The sequence below is a fragment of the Vicia villosa genome, linkage group LG4 (genome assembly GCF_029867415.1).
Source record: "Vicia villosa cultivar HV-30 ecotype Madison, WI linkage group LG4, Vvil1.0, whole genome shotgun sequence".
NCBI classification, from domain to species: Eukaryota; Viridiplantae; Streptophyta; class Magnoliopsida; order Fabales; family Fabaceae; genus Vicia; species Vicia villosa.
Window position 1 is genome coordinate 193576201 of NC_081183.1, and position 21859 is coordinate 193598059.

Sequence of the window (21859 nt, forward strand, 5' to 3'; positions counted from 1 at the left end):
AGTGAGCTATTAAAATTAAAAAAATATATTAATTAGCAATTTTTAGTGATATTAAACAAATAGAATTGATATGATTTGATAAAAATTAAATAAATAAAAAATATATATTTTTGATTAATGCTAAATTACACAAAAAATGCAGGAACATTTATTTCAATTTAGTGTTAGGTTGTTAGTTCATAATAGATGAGAAAATGTATAAACAAAGTAAAATATTTAAAATAATTTTGAAAAGAGAAGAAAACATCAGAATTTTATACATTATCACCTGATTGAAATGTATTTATACTTGTTACACAAAAATTCAAGATTTAATAGATTTGAAAAGAAACATATCAGAAATCTAAAAAGAAAAAGAAAGTAAAATTGTGGTGTAGTATTTCTCTTCTTTTTTTTCTATCACTATAGTATTCCTTCTTTTATTTTTATGACAAAGGATGCTGCTTCTCAAATTTCTACACAGAGATAATAATCTTTCATTCAGATTAAAACAGTTTGTTTGATACATTATCATGACAGTACCCAAATAAACCTTATCATAAAAGCTAAAGTAGTAATTGATTAATAGCATTGATAATTTAGCTATGAAGTTGTTCTGGTATCACATATATAACACATATATAATATAATAGCATTGACATTCTAACAGTATGATATATTTATATAACCATATATAATAAACAAACAAATGGTTTATGATATATTTATATAACCATATGACTTCTAACAGGATGAATCATTTTTTTGAAACAACAGAAAATATATAAACTCAGACCTAAGACATGTCAAAGAACCAAACAAACTGTTTTAAAATGCTAACAATCAACAAAAAGAAACCAGAAACTGCAACAATACAGCAACACCTGGCAAAATCAAATACACCGGCAAGGCTGAATATACAACATTAAACACCCTCTCAAACACAACATCCCCGAGGACATAGATGTCATTTGGATATGAGAAACAAAGAGTGCTTCCATGAGCCCTGTAAGTACGACGTCTTTGCATTCGAGCTTGATTGACCTGCATATGAGAAACAAAGAGTACATCCGCATCCAAACCTTTTAATTGGAATTAGAAAATTAATAGAACAATGTGATTAAAAGTTGGTTAAAAATATCAAACTACAATATGAAAGTCAATATCAAACTTAAAATATAAAAGACATAATTTAGTATTGCTCCCATTGCTCTTAGCATTCTTAAGCAAATAAAAAATAAATTTAGCAAACTTCGTAGACCAGCATCCTTGCCCATTGGAATGACGGAGCTTGGGTTGTCCTCCCAACACCACGGCAGATGCGCCGAAAAGGAATGCCCTATCTAAGGGCAAAAACATCTTCCAAGTATCTTTTGGATGTGTAAAGTCGAATTAAGAACAAAATATGATTATACACATCTAAATAACTTGGTTTTATCATTCAAAACTCAACAATTCATCATAATTAAATGCATTTTTCTTTATACTTCTAGATTCTTCATGCTAACTCTGTTTAAACAACATAATTTTGACTTATTTCTTTGTTTATTGCATCCAAAGGAAAGCTAATTTTCTGCACAATTATTAGAAGCTCCTCTAATGACAAAATAAATTCCACACCTTTATCTCTTACAGTACCAAGTCTAATTAATTCCCACAAGTACATAAGCAAAAGTTAGAGCAAGAGATGATATAGTTTTAGTTTAGAAATGAATGGAAATAAATTAGAAATTACAAGAATTAGTTGAAGTTGTATAAAATTACCTCAAACACCAGCTAAAGTAAACATGCATTTTTTTAATAGGGGGACTAAAGTAATTTCCACAAGCTAAAGTAATTTCCATGGCAGACACCTGAAACAAAACAGATGATTAAACTAACCATGAATGCATGGGCTATATGCACACAAAATTCCACAGCAATCCATATTGACATAATCAGGTTTACAACAGACACCGCATTCAGTTGAATACCCAGAATCACCATTACACCCTGCAACAGTCACAGAAGTCTCGAGTTTTATCAAACAAACAGCACCTGTTACATATCATTGAAAATTGTTCAACGTCAAATGAATTTGATTTAAAAAAGACAAATTTGATGTGATGCATCAGGCTTTGCAAGATCAGTATAACATGCCATATGAAGATAACAATTATGAGATTGAAGTAAAAAGATGGCTTGAGGCTGTGAATCAGTACAGAAGCACAAAGTCTTACCAGCCGAATGCGTTTCATCTCTGAGGTATCATATATTGCCAGATCTGAAAATAACTAAACATGAAATGCATCAAAATATGTTCTACAAATAATTACCAACACCATTTGACCTGAAAATCATTTCTACCATACCTAATAACTCCTCACACAAAACATATCCAGTCAAATTCAAAATTAAAAAATCCAAACAACAGCCATTGGAAAACAAAAACAAAACGAAAAACAAAAAAGAAAAAGGAGAAGCCATTGTAGATCGTCGCCGAAACCACTATGATGAGAAAAATAAAGAAAATAACATATATGAAAAAGAGATAAACTTTGATCTGATTTCATTTGAATAAACACTTAGAACACAACCCACAAATATTATTCAGAATAAAACACAAAACATGTAAAGAAATTGTTAGAATTTGTCAAATTTAAAGTGGTGATATACCTTGAATGAGCAGGCGTACGAAAAATGGTTTTTACGTTGGTAGTAGTCGTAGATACAGGAGAGAAAGGGGCGGCGGCAGACATAGGGTTTGAGGGGAAAGAGAGAGAAGACAGAGAGAGTTGATGAAAAGAAGGAAAATGAGGAAGAAGAGAGAGAAATGGGTTTCAACGATGGAAAAGAAAAGGGAAAAGATGAGATAAGTTTTTTAATTTGGACCAATCAGAGTTTGACAATTGGTGCATAAGTTCAAAAAAGTTGAAAAAGTTAAGGCTTAATTTGTTAATTACTAAAAAGTCCTTTTTGTAGTATAATGTTTTTGAGTGGGAAGGGCAAAATAGACAGTTTGGTCAATTGATTAGTATATGATAGATTTGGACCAATCAGAGTTTGACAATTGGTGCATAAGTTCAAAAAAGTTGAAAAAGTTAAGGCTTAATTTGTTAATTACTAAAAAGTCCTTTTTGTAGTATAATGTTTTTGAGTGGGAAGGGCAAAATAGACAGTTTGGTCAATTGATTAGTATATGATAGATAGTAGATAGATAGTAGATTTAACTAGTGTGTACCCATCTCATACGGAATAATTATTTTAAAAAACTATTTATTTGTTTGTTTAATTTACTATATGAATATTTTTGTTGATAATTATATCATAAAAGTTAAAATTATTTTTATTTTGTTTGTGTTTAAAATTGAGAAATTTTATTAATCACATACTACAAATGAAACAATTTTTGAGTATCCAAAATTTGGCATAAGGGTGCCAAAAAAAATTAGAGCATCTCTTGGCCTAGTGGTGCAAAAAAGAAATTTAAAAAGTTTAAAATGTAAAATACAAACTCCACTATATATATGGCTTTGGCCCATGATAAACAAGGAAAATATGCCAAGGCCCAACTCGTGTAAACAATGGCTTACAAATCCATGGAAAATGTGAATCCATAATTTACATAATTGATCAGACAAAATCTAAATCTAAACCATATATTATTTTTTATGCAGGACAATACCAAACAAATACTTTCAAGGTAGTGAAGCCCCTCAATATCACAAGTAGGAGGCACTAACAATGCAATTTTCCATTTGAAAATGGGCGCAGGTAGTAGTAGATGATGATTAATTAAGAGACAAAATGGTAAAATGACCATTTAAGATTTCAATAAAGAAAAAAAAAACATCATACAGAGTCCAGATAAATAACTTCAGCTCGTCCTGAGGCTCTCCTGAAACGCAATAGTTCTTTAGTCAAATCTGGTTTGACGTTTAAAGCAGGTTTCACAGCCAACCTTTCTAGCAGAGGAGAATATAAAAGTAGAAGGCGGATGAAGTCTAATTCAGGTTTGATACCACAGATGCCATCTATTCTCACATGCTGCACTCGCATGACTGGCCAATCCAAATAGACATCTTCCCAAAAATGTGCAACAGACTGCTCTTCAGGCCGTGCCTACATGCATTCGAAACAAACAATCGTATAAGTCTTAGAAACTCAAAAGACTAGATCCAGAACATGACCGACGCAGGACAAAAACTTAGAGCAAAACAACTTTGAAAAATCTAGTTCTGGAGAATAATAACTCGAGGAGTGCTATCAACACGGCCTCTAATACTCTCTTCCAAAACTATTATATTACTGGTTGAAGTTCAAGTGGGTTGAGGCACTTTGAGAAAGAGTCCACCAAATAAGAAATCGGACTCACATAAATCAACAAGTGTGAGACCCACATGAATTTCAACAAATAATAATATTGAAAACAAAAGAGTGTCGTCGGGGAATTGTTTTTTTAATGAAGCCTCAGTTTGGTATTGTGAAAAGTATGCATCAGGCACCACCATATAAATGATTTTGCTTTCAGACGGCACTTGCTATAACAGTTAATCATCATTGGCTTCAATGATTCTATATAATAACAACTTCAAAAACAAAAATGGAAAAAAAGAAGTAGCAAGGTACAATTTTTATTTTTAGGTAATGAGGCTAAAACAAAAAACAGTGTAAAACAACAAATCAGCAAGCAAACTCAAATCATGATTAAATGAGTACTAACCAATATTTCTAGTTCGCGTAGATTAGGTGAGCTTCTGAACAGGCAAAGAGCAGCTGAAATTTCCTTTGAATCATTAAAATTTATGCGTAAGGAAAGAAAACTTAGATCGGTGCAAGGGGCGGGAAGCATTCCTGGAACAACTCCCAGAGCCAAATACTGGAACAGAAAGAAGACAGAGCAATGGCTTATATCAGTGTAAAATGTTATTAATATTTACATATCAAGAATTGCATACATGTTACTGCAGTGCATTTTATATCTATAGAGGAAAAAACAGTAATAGAACAAGTAATGTGCTGAGCTGATAAATATACCTTCAAAAAATAGCTTTGAATCTCCAGCCTCTGAATGTGAGGTAAATGGATTAAAAATTCGACCAAATTGCTAGAGCATCCATGAAATCTACTTTGATTACTTTCGAAGTTCACATACAGACCAATGGATACCACAGATAATTGAGAAGTGTTCTTAAAGCTAATATCCTCAAATTTACCCCCAATGTCAAAATACTGAAGATTTGGGGCATGAATATCAAGATGGCTGAAACCATCGAAGTTCATTAACGTCAATCGTTCAAGCAGAGGGCAACTTGATATCAAGTTTTCAAAAGCATCTTGAGCCAATGTAACATGTTGCAGATCAAGACTCTTTAAGTTCCTAAAGCCTTTAAATGTTGATGGCGGTTTAATCCAACAGTTAAATAATTCTAAATGAACTAAACCTTGACAAGAAAATAAACACGAAGGTATCTTATAACGTTGCCCTTTCCAGATTTCCAGCACAAACTCTTTAACCGGCCTTCTAGCTAGATGAAGAGTCCACCTATCGATATCAGTCACACCAACAAGCTCGCGATGTGATAGCTTGAACTTTTTGATTGGCCCAGCATGGAGTAAAAGTACATGATCAATAATTCTTGAAAGCTTGTTCTTGATAGCTAAAAGGTCGTCAGAACCTTCAGACAAACATTGACTATCAAACACAAGATTTGGAAGTGTAGCCCACTTGTACCTCCATTTGGTAGATAGAATACTTGTTTTTATTGCTTCCTTAATAGGCAAAAGTGAGAGAATCTGGTCTATTATATGACCCGGTAAGCTACTTAATATATCAGGCTCCACATCTGTTACACAAAGAGACTGGGATTGCTCCCTTCTCTTTAGATAAAATCAAATAAAAGATTCAGGAATCAGAAAACAATAAAATCAAAGAAAAAAAGATCCAGGAATTGGAAAACAGTAAAATCAAACAAAAGATTAAGGAATAAAAAAAAAATAAAATCAAAGAAACGATCCAGGAATTGGAAAACAGCAAAATCAAACAAAAGATTCAGGAATCAGAAAAAAAATCCAGGAATCGGAAAACAATAAAATCAAACAAAATATCCAGGAAGAAAACAAGCTAGGTTACTATAACTTAAGACAGAAAATATGAAAACACAAGCTAATGCAACTTCATTATACAAAAACATCAAAATTAACTACAACTTTGAATTCAAATTAGGAAATGGTATAATTACAAGGATTGTTTATCTATATGGCATAATTTTGCATGCACACTGTGGGTCTGTTTGAATTGACTTATTTTAGTTTACCTACCGGCATAAACACTTAAGAGACCGTTTGAAAGAGTTTAGTAAAACAACTTATGACATGTCCATAAACTCTTTGGAATATCTTATGCAAACAACTTATAGCTTAAATAAAAACAATGTGATTTTATATTTTTTTGTTATAGAAATAGTTTACGCATGCTATAAGATCGTAATAAAGTTGTTTATTCAAACAGGGTCTGGTCTATATGTTGTATAATAGCTTTGGAAACAATTTGTAAGCTAAAAGAGAAATCAGTAAGTGTAGGTTAGTTTGTGTATGTGTGTTTTACTTCAACAAAAAGCACTCATCCTTTAATTAAAGATATTTAAAAAATACAATAATCATATGAAACCCACCTAACCTAACCATGTGCTCGATTTGAAAATCACAATTTAGCTCCTTTTAAAGGAAAATTTCAAGAAATGAAAAACATAAATTCATAGGATGCATTTATATCACAAATAAGAAACTGAGAATTTGACATAAAGTCTATTATATGACACGGTAAACTACTTAATATATCGGGCTCCGCATCTGTTACAGAGACTGGAATTTAAAAAAGCACTTATCTTATGAAAACGGCTTATAGTTTAACTTCATCAAAAAGCACTTATCTTTTAATTAAAGATACATAAATATACAATGATTTTATGTACTTCCATAAGAAAATCACAATTTAGGTCCTTTAAGAGAAAAGTATAAAGAATTGATAAACAGAAACTGATGGAATGCAATTCTATTGCAAATAAGAAAGTGAGAATTTACCATTTTCAAGATACCGAGTAGTTCCAGCAAGGAAAATCAAAGCGATTTCTACAAGAAACAAAAAAGATGATTAAATCATAATATTGACGAAGAAATGGAATGATCAAGAAAATTCAAAGCAGTGAAAGTGATAATCTGAAATTGAAATTGAATTACAATAATTTAACACTCGAATTGAAAATTCAACGAAAAAAGATTGGGATCGTGTAAAGATAAGGATTGAAAGTTTTGTTGATACCTAGATTGAAAATGCAAACACTGAAACTGTTGAGGGAAGAGAGAAGAACCGAACCTTCTTTTCCTTTGGATATAAGTAGGCCCAATAGAATCTTTTGGTAAGAAAATACAGGCCCATTTACTAAGAGAATTTACCTTGCACCCCAACGTATTGCGTGAAATTTTAAAACTACATCGAAAATTTTGAAAATTTTTTTGAAATTTTTGATAAAATCATATCTTTTAAAATTTTAGCCTTAGTATAGAATTTGAGTTTAAAAAAAAAAAAGAAAAAGAAAACACAATTCAACCTTTCCTTCTTGTGTTTTTCTCATCTTCAGTTAGCATCAGAGTGCCTAGTTTGTGCTTTAACACTTAACAAGTGGTACGAAAAAGATTTTGAGAGAAAAACATATCTGCTGGTGAATTTGGTGGTAGTGGTCTCCATAATGTTAGTCACGATTATAGTACTTCTAAAATGAATAATTATATTTCTAAACCTCCAACCTTCAGTGGAGAATCAATAGAGTTTAAATGATGGAAAAGTAAGATGTATACTCATATCATATGTATTGATGGTGAGTTGTAGGATATTCTTGAAGATGTCATTTCTATTCCAGTTGACGGAGTAGGAATGGTTGCTGACGAAAAAACTCTTACACCTGCACAGAAGAAAATCTATAGAAAACATCACAGAATGCATGGCATCCCAGTAGATATTTCACCTCACTCTGAGTACATCAAGCTTATTGACAAATCAACTGCTAAGAACATCCTTAAATCTCTGTGTGTTGCCTATGAAGGAAATCTACTAGTTAAAGAGGCAAAGATAAATCTTTTGGTCCAACAATATGAACTACTCAAAATGATGGAAGATGAGAATATTGAAACCATATTCTCAAAGTTTCAAGTTCTTGTTTTTGGACTTCAGGTTCTGAACAAGAGTTATACAACTTCTGATCATGTCAAGAAGATTTTTAGGAGTCTTCCAGTCACATACAAATCAAAAGTGACAGTCATTCAAGATGCTAAAGACTTAAACACAATAAGTCTTGAAAGTATGATAAGCAGTATTCTTCAAAGTCATGATATGAAACTTATTGGAGATGAACTTGAAAAGAAGCTCAAGTTTCTTGCCTTGAGATTTGTTGATCAATCAGGGAATTTAAAGAAGCTCCTTCTGCAGGAGGTTTTGAAGAAGACTCAGATGATGAAACAATGGCTTCAGAGACAAGGAAGGTGACCATAAGTGATATTGCAACTGCAAGAAGCCTGATCATTTCATTGTTGGGCTGTCTAGAGTTGCAGAAGGACAACTTAAAGAAAGGAAGCTATCTTAAAACATCTTCAAAAACAAAATTAGGAAGAGTCTCATGATAACATGGGATGAACTTAACAATGAAGGAGAAACTGACAAGGATGAATAAAAAGCTAATCTAGTTTTAATGGCTTTAACACCTCCTTTTAGACACCTAGACCGCGAGCGTTTTAGAACAATAATATATTTACCTCTTATATTCTCTTTTATTCATTCAACACCTCATATTTTTTATTTCTCTTATCACACCCTCAACTTATTATACATACCACAACTTTTTTCTACCTCTTTCTCTAATAAATATGAACCCTTAATGGTGTACACCAAATATTTTTTATTTATTTTTATCAAAAGTTGTTTAGTAGTCAGAATTCTGCATTTTAAAAATGAATAAGTACTTTGTCGCATATTCGAACTCAGGTTTTTGCGATAATAATCCTAGCTGATTTCTAGTAAGTTGAATGTAACGTGAAGATCACAAACTTTTTTTTTCTCTTATACATCATTTTCCTTTTTTATTTATACAACATTTTCCTTATTTTATGAGTGCAATATGCAGCCAATTGAAATACTCATTATATTTTCTTGAACTATATACATTTTTGGTACAATTCTTAAACTATATATTTAATACTCTTTATTACGAGTTGGAATACTCCTTACTCTATTTTAATACAATCATTTTACTTAGAAAAGTCTTAAGAAAAATAAGTAATAGATAATAATGACTTTGATTATCTTGAACCAAATCTGAATATAATTAGTTGAAATAGACATTCCTCAGCGTGTTATTTAGACTCTTAAGATTTCCACCCACAGACAAAGTTGCTTGTACGTAAATTGTATGGCATTTTCAATTTTGTTTTATCTTTCTTTCCATTGTCAACCAAATCCAACCTAACTCACCAGAAAAATAAAACATCCATAACTTGTTCAGAAATTTTTAACCATTGAATTCAAAATCTCTAGAATATTATTCCAAAGTCAAAATCTCTAGAGAACTTCAATATATATCTTTATTTTGAAAAGTGATGCAATGCATAATAAATACAGGTTCAAACTCCTAAGTCAATTATTTTACTCAAATTCATTTTTTATGCACTCTCGTTTGGAAGTTATTGTTTCATCATAACATAATGGGGAACCAACTAATTTGCAAAAGGTATGTATGATCAATCAAATTAACTTTAAATTTCTATATGCCTCCATGGATTAATAGTCAATTCTCACACTCACCTATCTATATATGTTCCCAAAAAATTTTATATGTATATATGTGCAAAATTTGCAGAAGAAAATTAAGGTCGAAGAGAAGGCCAACGGGTTTTGTTCATCATCAAACTTCGCACTCTCATATTGGAATAAGAACTGTTGGTGTAGATAAAGCATGTAACTTCACGACTTCAAATCTATGCATCTCGATAGTCACATGGAATATGAACGGCCAGGTGCATACATGTATTTCTTTTAATATATATTTTATCATGGACACGTCGGTTCAAATCCTTTGGAGCACTTGATATTAGGTTTCTGCTATAAGGTCACCATTATTTATATTCACGCACCAGGCTCAACAGTATTATCCGGTGTAAAGAAACTGTTAAGAGTCTCGCATCCTGACATCCTAAAACACTAAAAATGATTGAGACAGTGATATGATTGATGTTAATCCGACAAAAACACGAGGAAAAAAAACAAATATAATTTTAGTTTTAATGCACTTATCACATGTTCATGTATCTCTATAAATTTGGTGTGTATCAGGTTTCCTTTGAAGATTTAGCTGAGATGGTTGGTGGAAACCACGATTTCGATCTTCTTGCTGTTGGCTTGCAAGAGGCTCCCGGAAACAAAGTTGCAACTATTCTTTCAACAGCTTTGGATGAAACTCACACGTATGATATTGCCAAATATTTTGTCATATATATGATGCTAGTGCAAGTGCAACCATGTTTATGTTATAAACTTATGGAAATTTTCTACTTTTTACTTTTTCTTCTTTTGGACATGAAGCCTGATAGGTAAAGCTACAATGCAATCTTTGCAGTTGTTCTTGTTTGGACCAAAGAATGCACAATCATTCATTCAAGGTAACCATTTTATGCCAAATTATGATTAATTTTATACTTATAATTATTAATGTATGCTAATCGGCATGATTAATTTTAATTGCTTGTAGAATTGAAGGTGGACAAACAATCTATTGGGGGGTGTGGAGGAATAATCGGAAGAAAGAAAGGCGCTGTAGCAATTCGTATTAACTACAAAGGAATACGTTTAGTGTTCATCTCCTGTCACCTCTCCGGTAACTACGTACATAAAGATCTTTCAGTTTTGGTCTCGCTATTCAGTATCATGTTTAACTTTGAATTTGCTTATGTAGAATATTCGATGAATAATTTTTGCAGCTCATGGTTACAATGTGGAAGAAAGAAATGCTGAATGCAGGCATATATCACACACTCTCTTCTCTAAGAATTGGAATCCATATTCTAGACCATCTCATGTCACAATTTGGTTAGGAGATCTTAACTATAGGCTTCAAGGGATCGATACGCATCCGGCTAGGAACCTGATAGACAAAGACCTTCACTATGTAATTAAATCATCATTCATGTGTTGAACTTGAGTGAATTTGCAGCTTAATTGTGAATTCAAAATATACATAATTCATTACTTTGTTTTGTTTTAGGAGCTGCATGGTAATGATCAACTCTTGCAACAAGCTGGAGAAGGACAAATTTTCAATGGATTTTGTGAGGGGACATTGACATTCAAGCCAACATATAAGTATAATAAAGGAAGTAGCAATTATGACACAAGTTACAAGGTAAGTACAAACGTTTTTCCCTCATTCAAAGAAGTGTCCAATACTTTTATCACTAGCTTATGGGGCAAAGAAATTTTTTTTTTGACAAAGTATAATACAAGTAGAAATTATTCTTTATAACAGTTTAAAGTCAAGTTCTATATAATTGGTTTCAAAGATAGTGTATATAATTCACTCAAAAATAACATAGAACTCTGCCATTTGAAGATCGTAGTATTATTAAGCAGATGGAACAAGACATTTTTACCTACAAATTTTCCTTCCTTGTATGTGGTTTCAACTCTAAAGGTGCTAAAAAATTTTAAGGTGCTTCTAGAAAAAAGCTACACTTCTGCGACAAAATTAATTTAATCATATATGATTAAACATCTAACTTATATAATCATCTCTTCTTAGGATGTTCATGCAAGTCTCGTCTACATACATAGTAGGCCTGATTCTTGTCTTACACAATACATCTTATTTCTCTCTATGTTCATCATTAGTAAAAATAAAGTCATAAGAATTTGCATGAGTGATACCTCTAATTCTAATGGTACTTGTAGATGTTTTGGCTTAGGTAGACATTTCTTGGGATGTTCTTTTCCTTATTGTCTTAAATTTTTTTGAGAAATTGGGAGTTTTGGGGCTTTAGGATCTTTCGGGTAAAGAAGACGGGGTTTTGGTTTTTCGAGATTATGAATGTTGGCAAAGAAGCATGTTTATAGTTATAATGCGTTGGATATGAGACTCCAAACACAAAAGAAGAATGGATTGTCTTAGAGTGAAAAATCTATTTTTAAAACAATTTTTTTTTAAAAAACAAAACATAAAAATCATTTGTAAAACAGATGGAGGAGAAGGCGATGGAAATAAGAAAAATATTTGGCAGCAGGAATAACTTACTAGAAAGTAAAGACTTGAGGGATAAGATAAAATACTAAAATTATAGAGGTTTTGTCTTAATGAAGGGACTTATTCCTCTCCACAATAATTCTTCCTGAGAGTTTCCACTATCTTGAGAGCTTTTAACAGAGTATGCCTACGAACCTCCTTTTACAAAGATTAAAGTTTTTCAATGGCTAACTTTCAATCAATAATAGAGTTTTAAGTACGGAGACCTCCTCAACCAATTGAAAAATTTTAGTACAAGTTAAAATCACAAACCAAGAGAGAGCTTTTAACAGATGATTAAGCTCATGAATCTACTGATGGTTTTAACTCCGAAGACCTCCCCAACCAAACAAAAGCTTTCAATGATTTAGCTCACAACTAGACAAAGAGCTTGTAATGGTTTAGTTCACAACAAAACAACACTTTCTCACAAGGAAAATATTCTACAAGAGACAATATACTCTTGAGAAATTTACAAATTTGTCCCACACCAGAAACATTGATCCTTACAAAGCACAAATTCACTCTCAAAGAACTAAGACAAAACTAAAGTCATAAAATAGAGATTTTATAGAAAAATATTGGGGAGAGAGTAAAAGGGACAAAAACTTGTTTTCTTGATGATTTTAAATGATAGATGAACTTTCTATTTATAGGAAAATACGTGGTGTAAATTTGAAAATAATCAATGGGCTAATTAAGCCTCATAGTTGATAATGTCAATGGCATTATAGATTATGCAACCCCAAAATTTGGTTTCTATATTGTTGTGAAAAACAATACCAATAACAAAGTATAATAGGGAATTAGAGAGGAGAAGAAGAACACAAGAATTGGTTATAACTGCTATTCTTTCACTTTCTCTTAAAACAAGATTACAAGTTTACAAGAATAACAAATAACCTCTCTCACCCTAAATCAGGATTTGCAGCTTAGCAATGATGAGATACTAGTATGCTATTTATAATAACACCTACCATACTAACTAATGGGCTTTTTCAGCAAGGCCCATTACACAAGCCAACTTAATACACAAGTTAACTTAACAAATTAGGGTTTAAACACTAAAACCTAATTTAACATGCTAACCACCCTAGCATCTTCGACATCTGCATGCTAGACCCATCTTCGACTACAGCATGCACACTTCGACACCAGCATGTGAACAACCTTCGACTTCATGCTTAACTCTGTCGAACTGTCGAACCAAGAAGCTACCCTTCGGCTATACTAGAGTTCGATCCAATATCTCACAAATCTCCACCTTGGATCTAACTCTACAACATCAAGGGAACAAACTAGCTTTCTTCATGCAGCTTTATCAACTGCATACAGTGGAAAAACTTGCAACTCGGCAATGTCTTGGTGATCATATCAGCAGCATTGTCTTCAGTCGAAACCTTCAGCACTTGGACTTCTCCACGCTCGATTACTCCTCTGACGAAATGCAACCTCACATCAATGTGCTTAGTTCGCTCATGATAGGCTGAATTCTTCGACAGGTGTATTGCACTTTGACTATCACATTTAACAGTGATACCTTGACCTTGAAGTTTCAGCTCCTTTGCAAAACCTTCAAGCCACAATGCTTCTTTCACAGCTTCAGTGAGAGCAATATACCCCGCTTCAGTGGTTGATAGAGCAACAACCTTCTGAAGAGTTGCTTTCCAACTAATTGTTGTACCAAACATAGTGAAAACATATCCAGAAATAGACTTTCTAGAATCCATACAACCTGCATAATCAGAGTCGACATATCCTTCAATTGCTGCTTTACTATCTTCACCCAAGGCTCCACCATAAATTAAGACTCTGTTCAGAGATCCATTTATGTACCTTAAAATCCACTTCAATGCTTGCCAATGAGCCTTTCTAGGATTCGCCATGTACCTGCTTACAAGACTTACTGCGTATACTATGTCGGGTCTAGTACAGACCATAGCATACATCAAAGAACCGACTATATTAGCATATAGGATGCTATTCATATAGGCTCTTTCGACATCAGTACTGGGACACTAATCAATACTCAGCTTGAATTGAGGGTTTGTTGGAGTCACAACTGGCTTCGAATTCGACATACCAAACTTTTCAAGAATCTTCCGTAGATATGCCTCTTGAGATAAGCATATATTCGACTTCTTTCTATCTCTCCGAATGTCAATTCCAAGAATCCTGGAAGCAGCTCCCAGATCCTTCATATCGAACTCCTTATTGAGTTCAGCCTTCACCCTCATCACATCTTCAACACTGTTGCTTGCTATGAGAATATCATCCACATAAAGCAACAAAATAACAAATGAATTACCAGGTCGAAATCTAAAGTAAACGCAGTGGTCGAACTGACTTCTAATGAAACTTATGCGTGCCATGAACTTGTCGAATCTCCTATTCCACTGTCGAGGAGATTGTTTCAGCCCATACAAAGATCTCTTTAACTTGCACACATAATCTTCCTTCCCCTTTTCGACATACCCTTCAGGTTGCCTCATCAGGATCGTTTCATCTAGATCACCATACAAGAACGCAGTCTTCACATCCATCTGTTCCAGTTCAAGATCGAACTGTGCCACCATGGCAAGCAACATTCGAATGAACCTATGCTTCACAACAGGAGAAAACACATCATTAAAGTCGACACCTTCTTTCTGAGTGAAACCCCTTGCAACTAACCTTGCCTTGTATCTTTTCGATGTCACTCCTTCAATTCCTTACTTAACTTTGAAAATCCATTTACAGCTGACTAACCTTGCCCCAGCAGGTTTCTTGATCAGTTCCCAAGTATGATTATCATGAAGAGATTTCATCTCATCATTCATGTGTAGCAACCTGCCCTAAAAATTATAGCTTTTAGAGTCGCCACCTATTCTGAAGGGCGAATAGGAAACCCTACGCAGTTAAGAGATTCGGGGTAAGTTATTATAATCAGGTTGAGGGAAGGTATTAGGCACCCTCAACCCTTTCCTATTGGCTTTGAATCTAAGGGTCAAGTTTTATGGCTAATGATCGGAAAAATAGCAAGTGTACTATTTTGCCTCTGTAGTAATAATAGGGAAATTCCCCGAATGTCGATCTCAAGGACTGCGTAGTAATATCGAGTTCAAATTGTAGTTCAATCAAACAAAAACTAATGTTGGGGTTGTGTTTACAAATTGTGACTAAACAATAATTAAAATAGCAGAAAAGTAAATTGGCTTTTTGACAAATATGAGTATTATGCTAGGGGTATAGTGTGTGATTGTTCCTGTGATAACCTTGGATTTAGATCTCTTCAACAAGTTCATAACCTTTAATTACCGCCCCTTTAGATTATTTTCCCCTAATTCCTTAGTGGGAAAACCTTTGAACATTCATCCTAAATCCTAAGTCCTTAGAGAATTATGATGAAATCAAGCCTTTATGTTATCAAGAGTTAACCGGTAACTATAGGGTATCCCTAGTCCTAGGTGATATCTACTATAGTCTAATCGTACAAAAACCTTAACAACCGCTGTCCAGCTGGTTGTTAACCGTAAATCAATCTTGTTGGTCCGACAAAGAAAGCATAAAAACCTTGTACAATTAAATTAAATAAGAAAACAAATCTATTGATGAACTCAGGAATTCAAAATCATTACAGAGTCAAATCAGGGACACCCCCTAGCATTAGGGTTTAGTTACTCATATTGTTCAAAGAAAACAAATTATAAAATAGATACATTACAAGAATTGAGATGAAAGTTGATCTTCAATCGCTTCCGTTCATGAAGACCTTCTTCTCTCCCAAACCCTTGTTTTCTCCAATCTTCAATCGTGTCTTCTCCTAGCCAAAAAGTCCTCTAATTCATCGTTAAAACTCTTCTAAATAGTGCAGACTCACTTAGGTTGGTTGGAAGTACCCAAAATGCCCCTTGGGTCAACACTTAATAAAAAATCACAAAAATCAGCAAAATCAGCGTTTTAGCCAACACTGGCCGTGTCAGGCAACACGGGTGGCCGTGTTGGCCTCCTGGACTTAATTTTTCAAAATCACACTCAGCACTGCTAACACGGGTGGCCGTGTTAGGTAACACGGGCCGTGTTGGTCCTTAACTTCAGAATTTGGATTTGCGTTCTTCATGAAAGTTGTAGCCCTTTTCGTTAGCAAAATTTTGCCACCGGAACCGCGTCATTCCGAGTTACGAAACTCCAGTTATGATCAAAATACTACACGCCTGTCACGATGAGAAACATGCTGAAAATTTCTAGATCTCACACTTGCTAACACGAGCCGTGTCAGCCCCGTGAATTTCATCTCTTTTGCATTTTCTTGGCCACGCTTCATCCTAACACTGCCAGTTTCAGGTGACACAGGTGGTCGTGTCAGACCTAATGTCGCTTGATTTTTCACTTCCTTCGAAACTCCCCTTTTTGTACTTTTTCGCATTGATTTGTCTCGATTTATTCCTTTGAGCCTGCAAACAGTAAAATACACAACCAAAGCATAAAATGTAGAAGAATGAAGTAAAACACTTGATAAAATAAAGCAAAGACGACTAAAATCAACAGTAAATAAACGTGTAAAAACCACTGATCAAACTCCCCCAAACTTAAACCGTTGCTTGACCTCAAGCGACAATTACAAGAGAAAATGAACATCACAGCATACCGGTACTCATACGTGAGATTTCTGTTCCTTTTGATCAAGAGACTGTTAGTCCGGCATTCACATGACGCGAAGAGTTTCTGCAAGAACATTTAAACCCTGAGCTCCCCTTTAGGATACCTCTCTAACTATGCTTTGTACTTAAGTCTCTTTCCGATTTTCCTCCTTTTTCATTAGGACAATCAAATTAAGGCAATGGGAATTTATGATGATCATCACATACACAAGACTAGTCAAGAATTCATTTTTTTTTCCGGCACCAAATGAGCAGCATTTGCTACTTTTATTTACCGATGAAATTTTCAAACTTTGGAGTTATATATTGTCCTTATTTGGACGACGTTTGGGGATCAACCTCCTTTGGGCTGAATAACCGGGTGAGGGTTACCCAACTTAGCGAGCCGGTTGCCTTTTACCGCCTTTTCATCATCTGGTGCCAACTTTATTTGTTTCTCAACCAATCATACATGTATGTGAATCTGAATTATGCCAGACTGTCAAAATAAACTACTCAAGGAGTACTTCTCAAGATTCAAGCACTATGGTACAAATCTACACGTTAGACTCGTCTCACTTTTTAGGGAACCAAGGGTGTTCAAACAAACCCCCTTTCTATCACATTATTCCGAACTTCCTGCGCTCAACCAACCATCCCTTCATCTCTATATACTATTCCCGATTGCTATTTAGATCAGAAGCTCTTATGAACAATAAAAATTTCGGTCAAATTTGGGAAGAATTCAATGTATGGGTTTACACATCATAATAACAACATAAAAGAAAAATGCAAGAGTAAATCCTCCCCCAAACTTGAACTAAACATTGTCCGCAATGTTTAAGAACAAGCCCGAGAGGGGTGACTCACAGAGGGTAGTACAACTCTAACTGCAGCTTCCTAGCATTCACCAGAAAGTCCCCCTTTTATTTCCTGAAACAAAAAACAAGCAAACACAAAACGAAAAATAAGTTGTTAAAAGCATGGGTTGCCTCCCACGAAGCGCTTCGTTTAACGTCGCATGGCTCGACGATCCATTCCCCTTGTTAGGGTGGCATATATGACACAAAGAACACATCATCTTTTTTCTTTCTTTTGTTTGGTAGCAATCCCATGAACTTAAAGTATTGATGATGTTGCTGCCAAATCAATTTTAGCTTGATTTTATTGAACAAGGCATAAATGTCTTCCAATACTTTGTCAATTTCTTGTCTTTCATCTGCCTTGTTGTAAAAATAGTTCTTAGGGATACTCTTTTGTTGAAGATTTTCTTGTTGGATAACCACATCTTCACAAATTGTTAAATTTGTGGTTTCATCCAAAACTCGACCATCTTCAAGTTTCCTTATTTCTTCTTCCCCATATTTCTTTTTTACCTCGAATTCTTCTATTCTTACTGCATCCTCTTCATCTGATGTTATGCATTTTTCTTCTGGTTCCACATACTCTTCTTCCAAGTCTAACTTTCTCCAAATAAACCTATCTGGATAAAAGTTAGCTTCCTTACATTCATTCATAAGGATTCTTACTTCTCTCTTATATGCTTTAAAAATTTTAGTCGCCTCTTCCAAGGTGACTCCTGAATCAGGCGACCAACATGCAGGAGATACAGGTGGCAATGTATCAAAACAATACATAGCTACAAAACTCAGACAATTTGTTAGTAGCAAAGTATAGAAGAATTCATGAAGCAAAAATAATATAACTTTATTTTTTTTATTTTTTTTATGATAAAAAGAAATTCAAATAAACAAAAACAAAAACAAAATTTTAGTTGACGAGAACAAAATTTCAATTGAACTAAAATTAAAACTCTATATTTTGGCAGTCCCCGGCAACGGCGCCAAAAACTTGATCGGAAAAATAGCAAGTGTACTATTTTGCCTCTGTAGTAATAATAGGGAAATTCCCCGAATGTCGATCTCAAGGACTGCGTAGTAATATCGAGTTCAAATTGTAGTTCAATCAAACAAAAACTAATGTTGGGGTTGTGTTTACAAATTGTGACTAAACAATAATTAAAATAGCAGAAAAGTAAATTGGCTTTTTGACAAATATGAGTATTATGCTAGGGGTATAGTGTGTGATTGTTCCTGTGATAACCTTGGATTTAGATCTCTTCAACAAGTTCATAACCTTTAATTACCGCCCCTTTAGATTATTTTCCCCTAATTCCTTAGTGGGAAAACCTTTGAACATTCATCCTAAATCCTAAGTCCTTAGAGAATTATGATGAAATCAAGCCTTTATGTTATCAAGAGTTAACCGGTAACTATAGGGTATCCCTAGTCCTAGGTGATATCTACTATAGTCTAATCGTACAAAAACCTTAACAACCGCTGTCCAGCTGGTTGTTAACCGTAAATCAATCTTGTTGGTCCGACAAAGAAAGCATAAAAACCTTGTACAATTAAATTAAATAAGAAAACAAATCTATTGATGAACTCAGGAATTCAAAATCATTACAGAGTCAAATCAGGGACACCCCCTAGCATTAGGGTTTAGTTACTCATATTGTTCAAAGAAAACAAATTATAAAATAGATACATTACAAGAATTGAGATGAAAGTTGATCTTCAATCGCTTCCGTTCATGAAGACCTTCTTCTCTCCCAAACCCTTGTTTTCTCCAATCTTCAATCGTGTCTTCTCCTAGCCAAAAAGTCCTCTAATTCATCGTTAAAACTCTTCTAAATAGTGCAGACTCACTTAGGTTGGTTGGAAGTACCCAAAATGCCCCTTGGGTCAACACTTAATAAAAAATCACAAAAATCAGCAAAATCAGCGTTTTAGCCAACACTGGCCGTGTCAGGCAACACGGGTGGCCGTGTTGGCCTCCTGGACTTAATTTTTCAAAATCACACTCAGCACTGCTAACACGGGTGGCCGTGTTAGGTAACACGGGCCGTGTTGGTCCTTAACTTCAGAATTTGGATTTGCGTTCTTCATGAAAGTTGTAGCCCTTTTCGTTAGCAAAATTTTGCCACCGGAACCGCGTCATTCCGAGTTACGAAACTCCAGTTATGATCAAAATACTACACGCCTGTCACGATGAGAAACATGCTGAAAATTTCTAGATCTCACACTTGCTAACACGAGCCGTGTCAGCCCCGTGAATTTCATCTCTTTTGCATTTTCTTGGCCACGCTTCATCCTAACACTGCCAGTTTCAGGTGACACAGGTGGTCGTGTCAGACCTAATGTCGCTTGATTTTTCACTTCCTTCGAAACTCCCCTTTTTGTACTTTTTCGCATTGATTTGTCTCGATTTATTCCTTTGAGCCTGCAAACAGTAAAATACACAACCAAAGCATAAAATGTAGAAGAATGAAGTAAAACACTTGATAAAATAAAGCAAAGACGACTAAAATCAACAGTAAATAAACGTGTAAAAACCACTGATCAGCTAACAGTTAAGGTTAATAGCTAAGGAATTGAATAGGGGAAAAATTGAGATTTTAGGGAGGGGGACTCGCCTTGTTACCAAGTGCCTACGTATCTCCTTATGGAGAATCAGAGTCAACGTAGTTCGGGCACAAGGTTGTACGCCTTAGAATTGATTATGGAGGTTTGAAGGCTTTTTGAATGGCCTATCGTAGTTTTGAATTTGATTTGAAAGGCATTTTGAATTGCCTGATTGAAAAGGATAAAAATCCGTAGTGTCGTGGTTCAGTGTGTTTTGAAATTTGGGCGTACAACCCTGATTTGATATGGCACCGTTAGATGCGATGACCAATAGATTTGGTCAGTATAGCTAACAGATTATGGGGCATTGCTGGTTACTCAGATCGATAGATTGATCGTCGCGGGCAGCAAATTAAAGTGTATTTTAATTTTATGTATTTTTTATCTCTTGCCTAATGCGACTAATAGATTTAGTCGGGTCGAGAAGAGAATTAATGTTAATGTTTTGTTATTTTTATCTCTCGTCTAATGCGATTAATAGCTTTAGTCGGGTTGAGGAGAGAATCAATTGAGGATTAATAAAATCAATAAATGGGCAATGGGATTGGGCGAACCCTAATACTTTGATCCACCTAAATGATCACCTAAATTAGCTAAAACAGATTAATTAGTCGCTAATCACCGTAATCAATCGAAGAATATTTGATTGGTGTGATATCAAGAATACCAATTCGAAGATGCGGTGAAGTCGAAACTCACCCATCGTATATTATTTGTGAAAATTAATTTGATTTGAGAAAAAAAATAAATAAGTTAATATACAAGGTTATGAATTTATTAACACATTTATTTACAAGTGTATAAGAATATTTAATTTGAGAAGGAAGACAAAACCATATTTACAAATTGACTTAAACAAATTTTTACATTTTTTAGTGTTTTTTACGTTTCATAATTGAAATAAAGCAAAACCATTAACTAAAGAAATTAACCAAATAAAACTAATCTCAATGAATGTCATTATTATTATAAATAAAAAGAAAAAAGTGAGATAGAAAGTACTAACCACAAAACTCTAGAAATATCACGTGGCTGAAAAATTGAATAGTAGCTGAGTATTCAATTTTCTCCTTCTTCAAAACGTTGGCTGTATCGTTATCCTTCATTCCATTTTCAAAGAAAGAAGCCGTGAGTAAAATGCGAAGCCATTCTCTTGAAATTGAAGCCAAGCTATTTTGATTTCCTTCAGTAGATCCTCTTCCTCTCCTGCGTGTTTGTGATAACTACAAGGCAAACAACAACAAGTAGCCAATCATCAAATGTAAACAAAAATTTGGAAGACAGATCTACCGACAAATATGGCGGCGGCTCCGTGTGGGGCTCGGTTTGATGTGCGGTGGTAGTCGCGTGAAGAACACTGCTGCGGCAATGGATGTTTCTTCTGCGATGTTGATGTTCTTGCCGTGTAGGAGGATGCGATTTGACGATGAGTTGAGGTAAGGTTGTTACAATAAGAGCCATGGTTTTGGTGAGAGTTGCTTGGTTAATAGAAAACATC

At 34.2% G+C, this 21859-nt stretch overlaps 2 protein-coding genes across 15 annotated transcripts in view; one reads left to right on the forward strand and one right to left on the reverse strand.

Moving 5' to 3' along the window:
• Positions 1–677: 677 nt before the first annotated feature.
• On the reverse strand, positions 678–7333 carry LOC131596570 (F-box/FBD/LRR-repeat protein At1g13570-like). Of its 14 annotated transcripts, none has more exons than XM_058869261.1 (8): positions 7042–7191; positions 4996–5838; positions 4682–4837; positions 2635–4080; positions 2199–2242; positions 1953–2016; positions 1744–1832; positions 678–1023 (listed from the first exon to the last, which is right to left on the reverse strand). In XM_058869261.1, exons 1-4 carry the CDS (start codon positions 7042–7044, stop codon positions 3811–3813), a joined length of 1272 nt encoding a protein of 423 aa, XP_058725244.1. In that variant the 5' UTR covers positions 7045–7191; the 3' UTR covers positions 678–1023; positions 1744–1832; positions 1953–2016; positions 2199–2242; positions 2635–3810. The 14 variants fall into 14 exon arrangements, with proteins under 14 accessions (XP_058725244.1, XP_058725246.1, XP_058725239.1 ...); XM_058869263.1 differs by having other exon boundaries at positions 678–1061; XM_058869256.1 differs by adding an exon at positions 7280–7333 and having other exon boundaries at positions 678–2016; positions 7042–7089.
• Positions 7334–9438: 2105 nt separating this feature from the next.
• LOC131596571 (type IV inositol polyphosphate 5-phosphatase 11) overlaps positions 9439–21859 on the forward strand; it is a 36078-nt gene continuing 23657 nt past the window's right edge. The window contains exons 1-7 of the mRNA XM_058869268.1: positions 9439–9737; positions 9867–10023; positions 10340–10470; positions 10589–10665; positions 10755–10880; positions 10984–11171; positions 11268–11405. Of these exons, the coding sequence (XP_058725251.1) occupies positions 9712–9737; positions 9867–10023; positions 10340–10470; positions 10589–10665; positions 10755–10880; positions 10984–11171; positions 11268–11405 (843 nt within the window). The 5' untranslated portion in view covers positions 9439–9711. The remainder of the gene's footprint in view (positions 9738–9866; positions 10024–10339; positions 10471–10588; positions 10666–10754; positions 10881–10983; positions 11172–11267; positions 11406–21859) is intronic.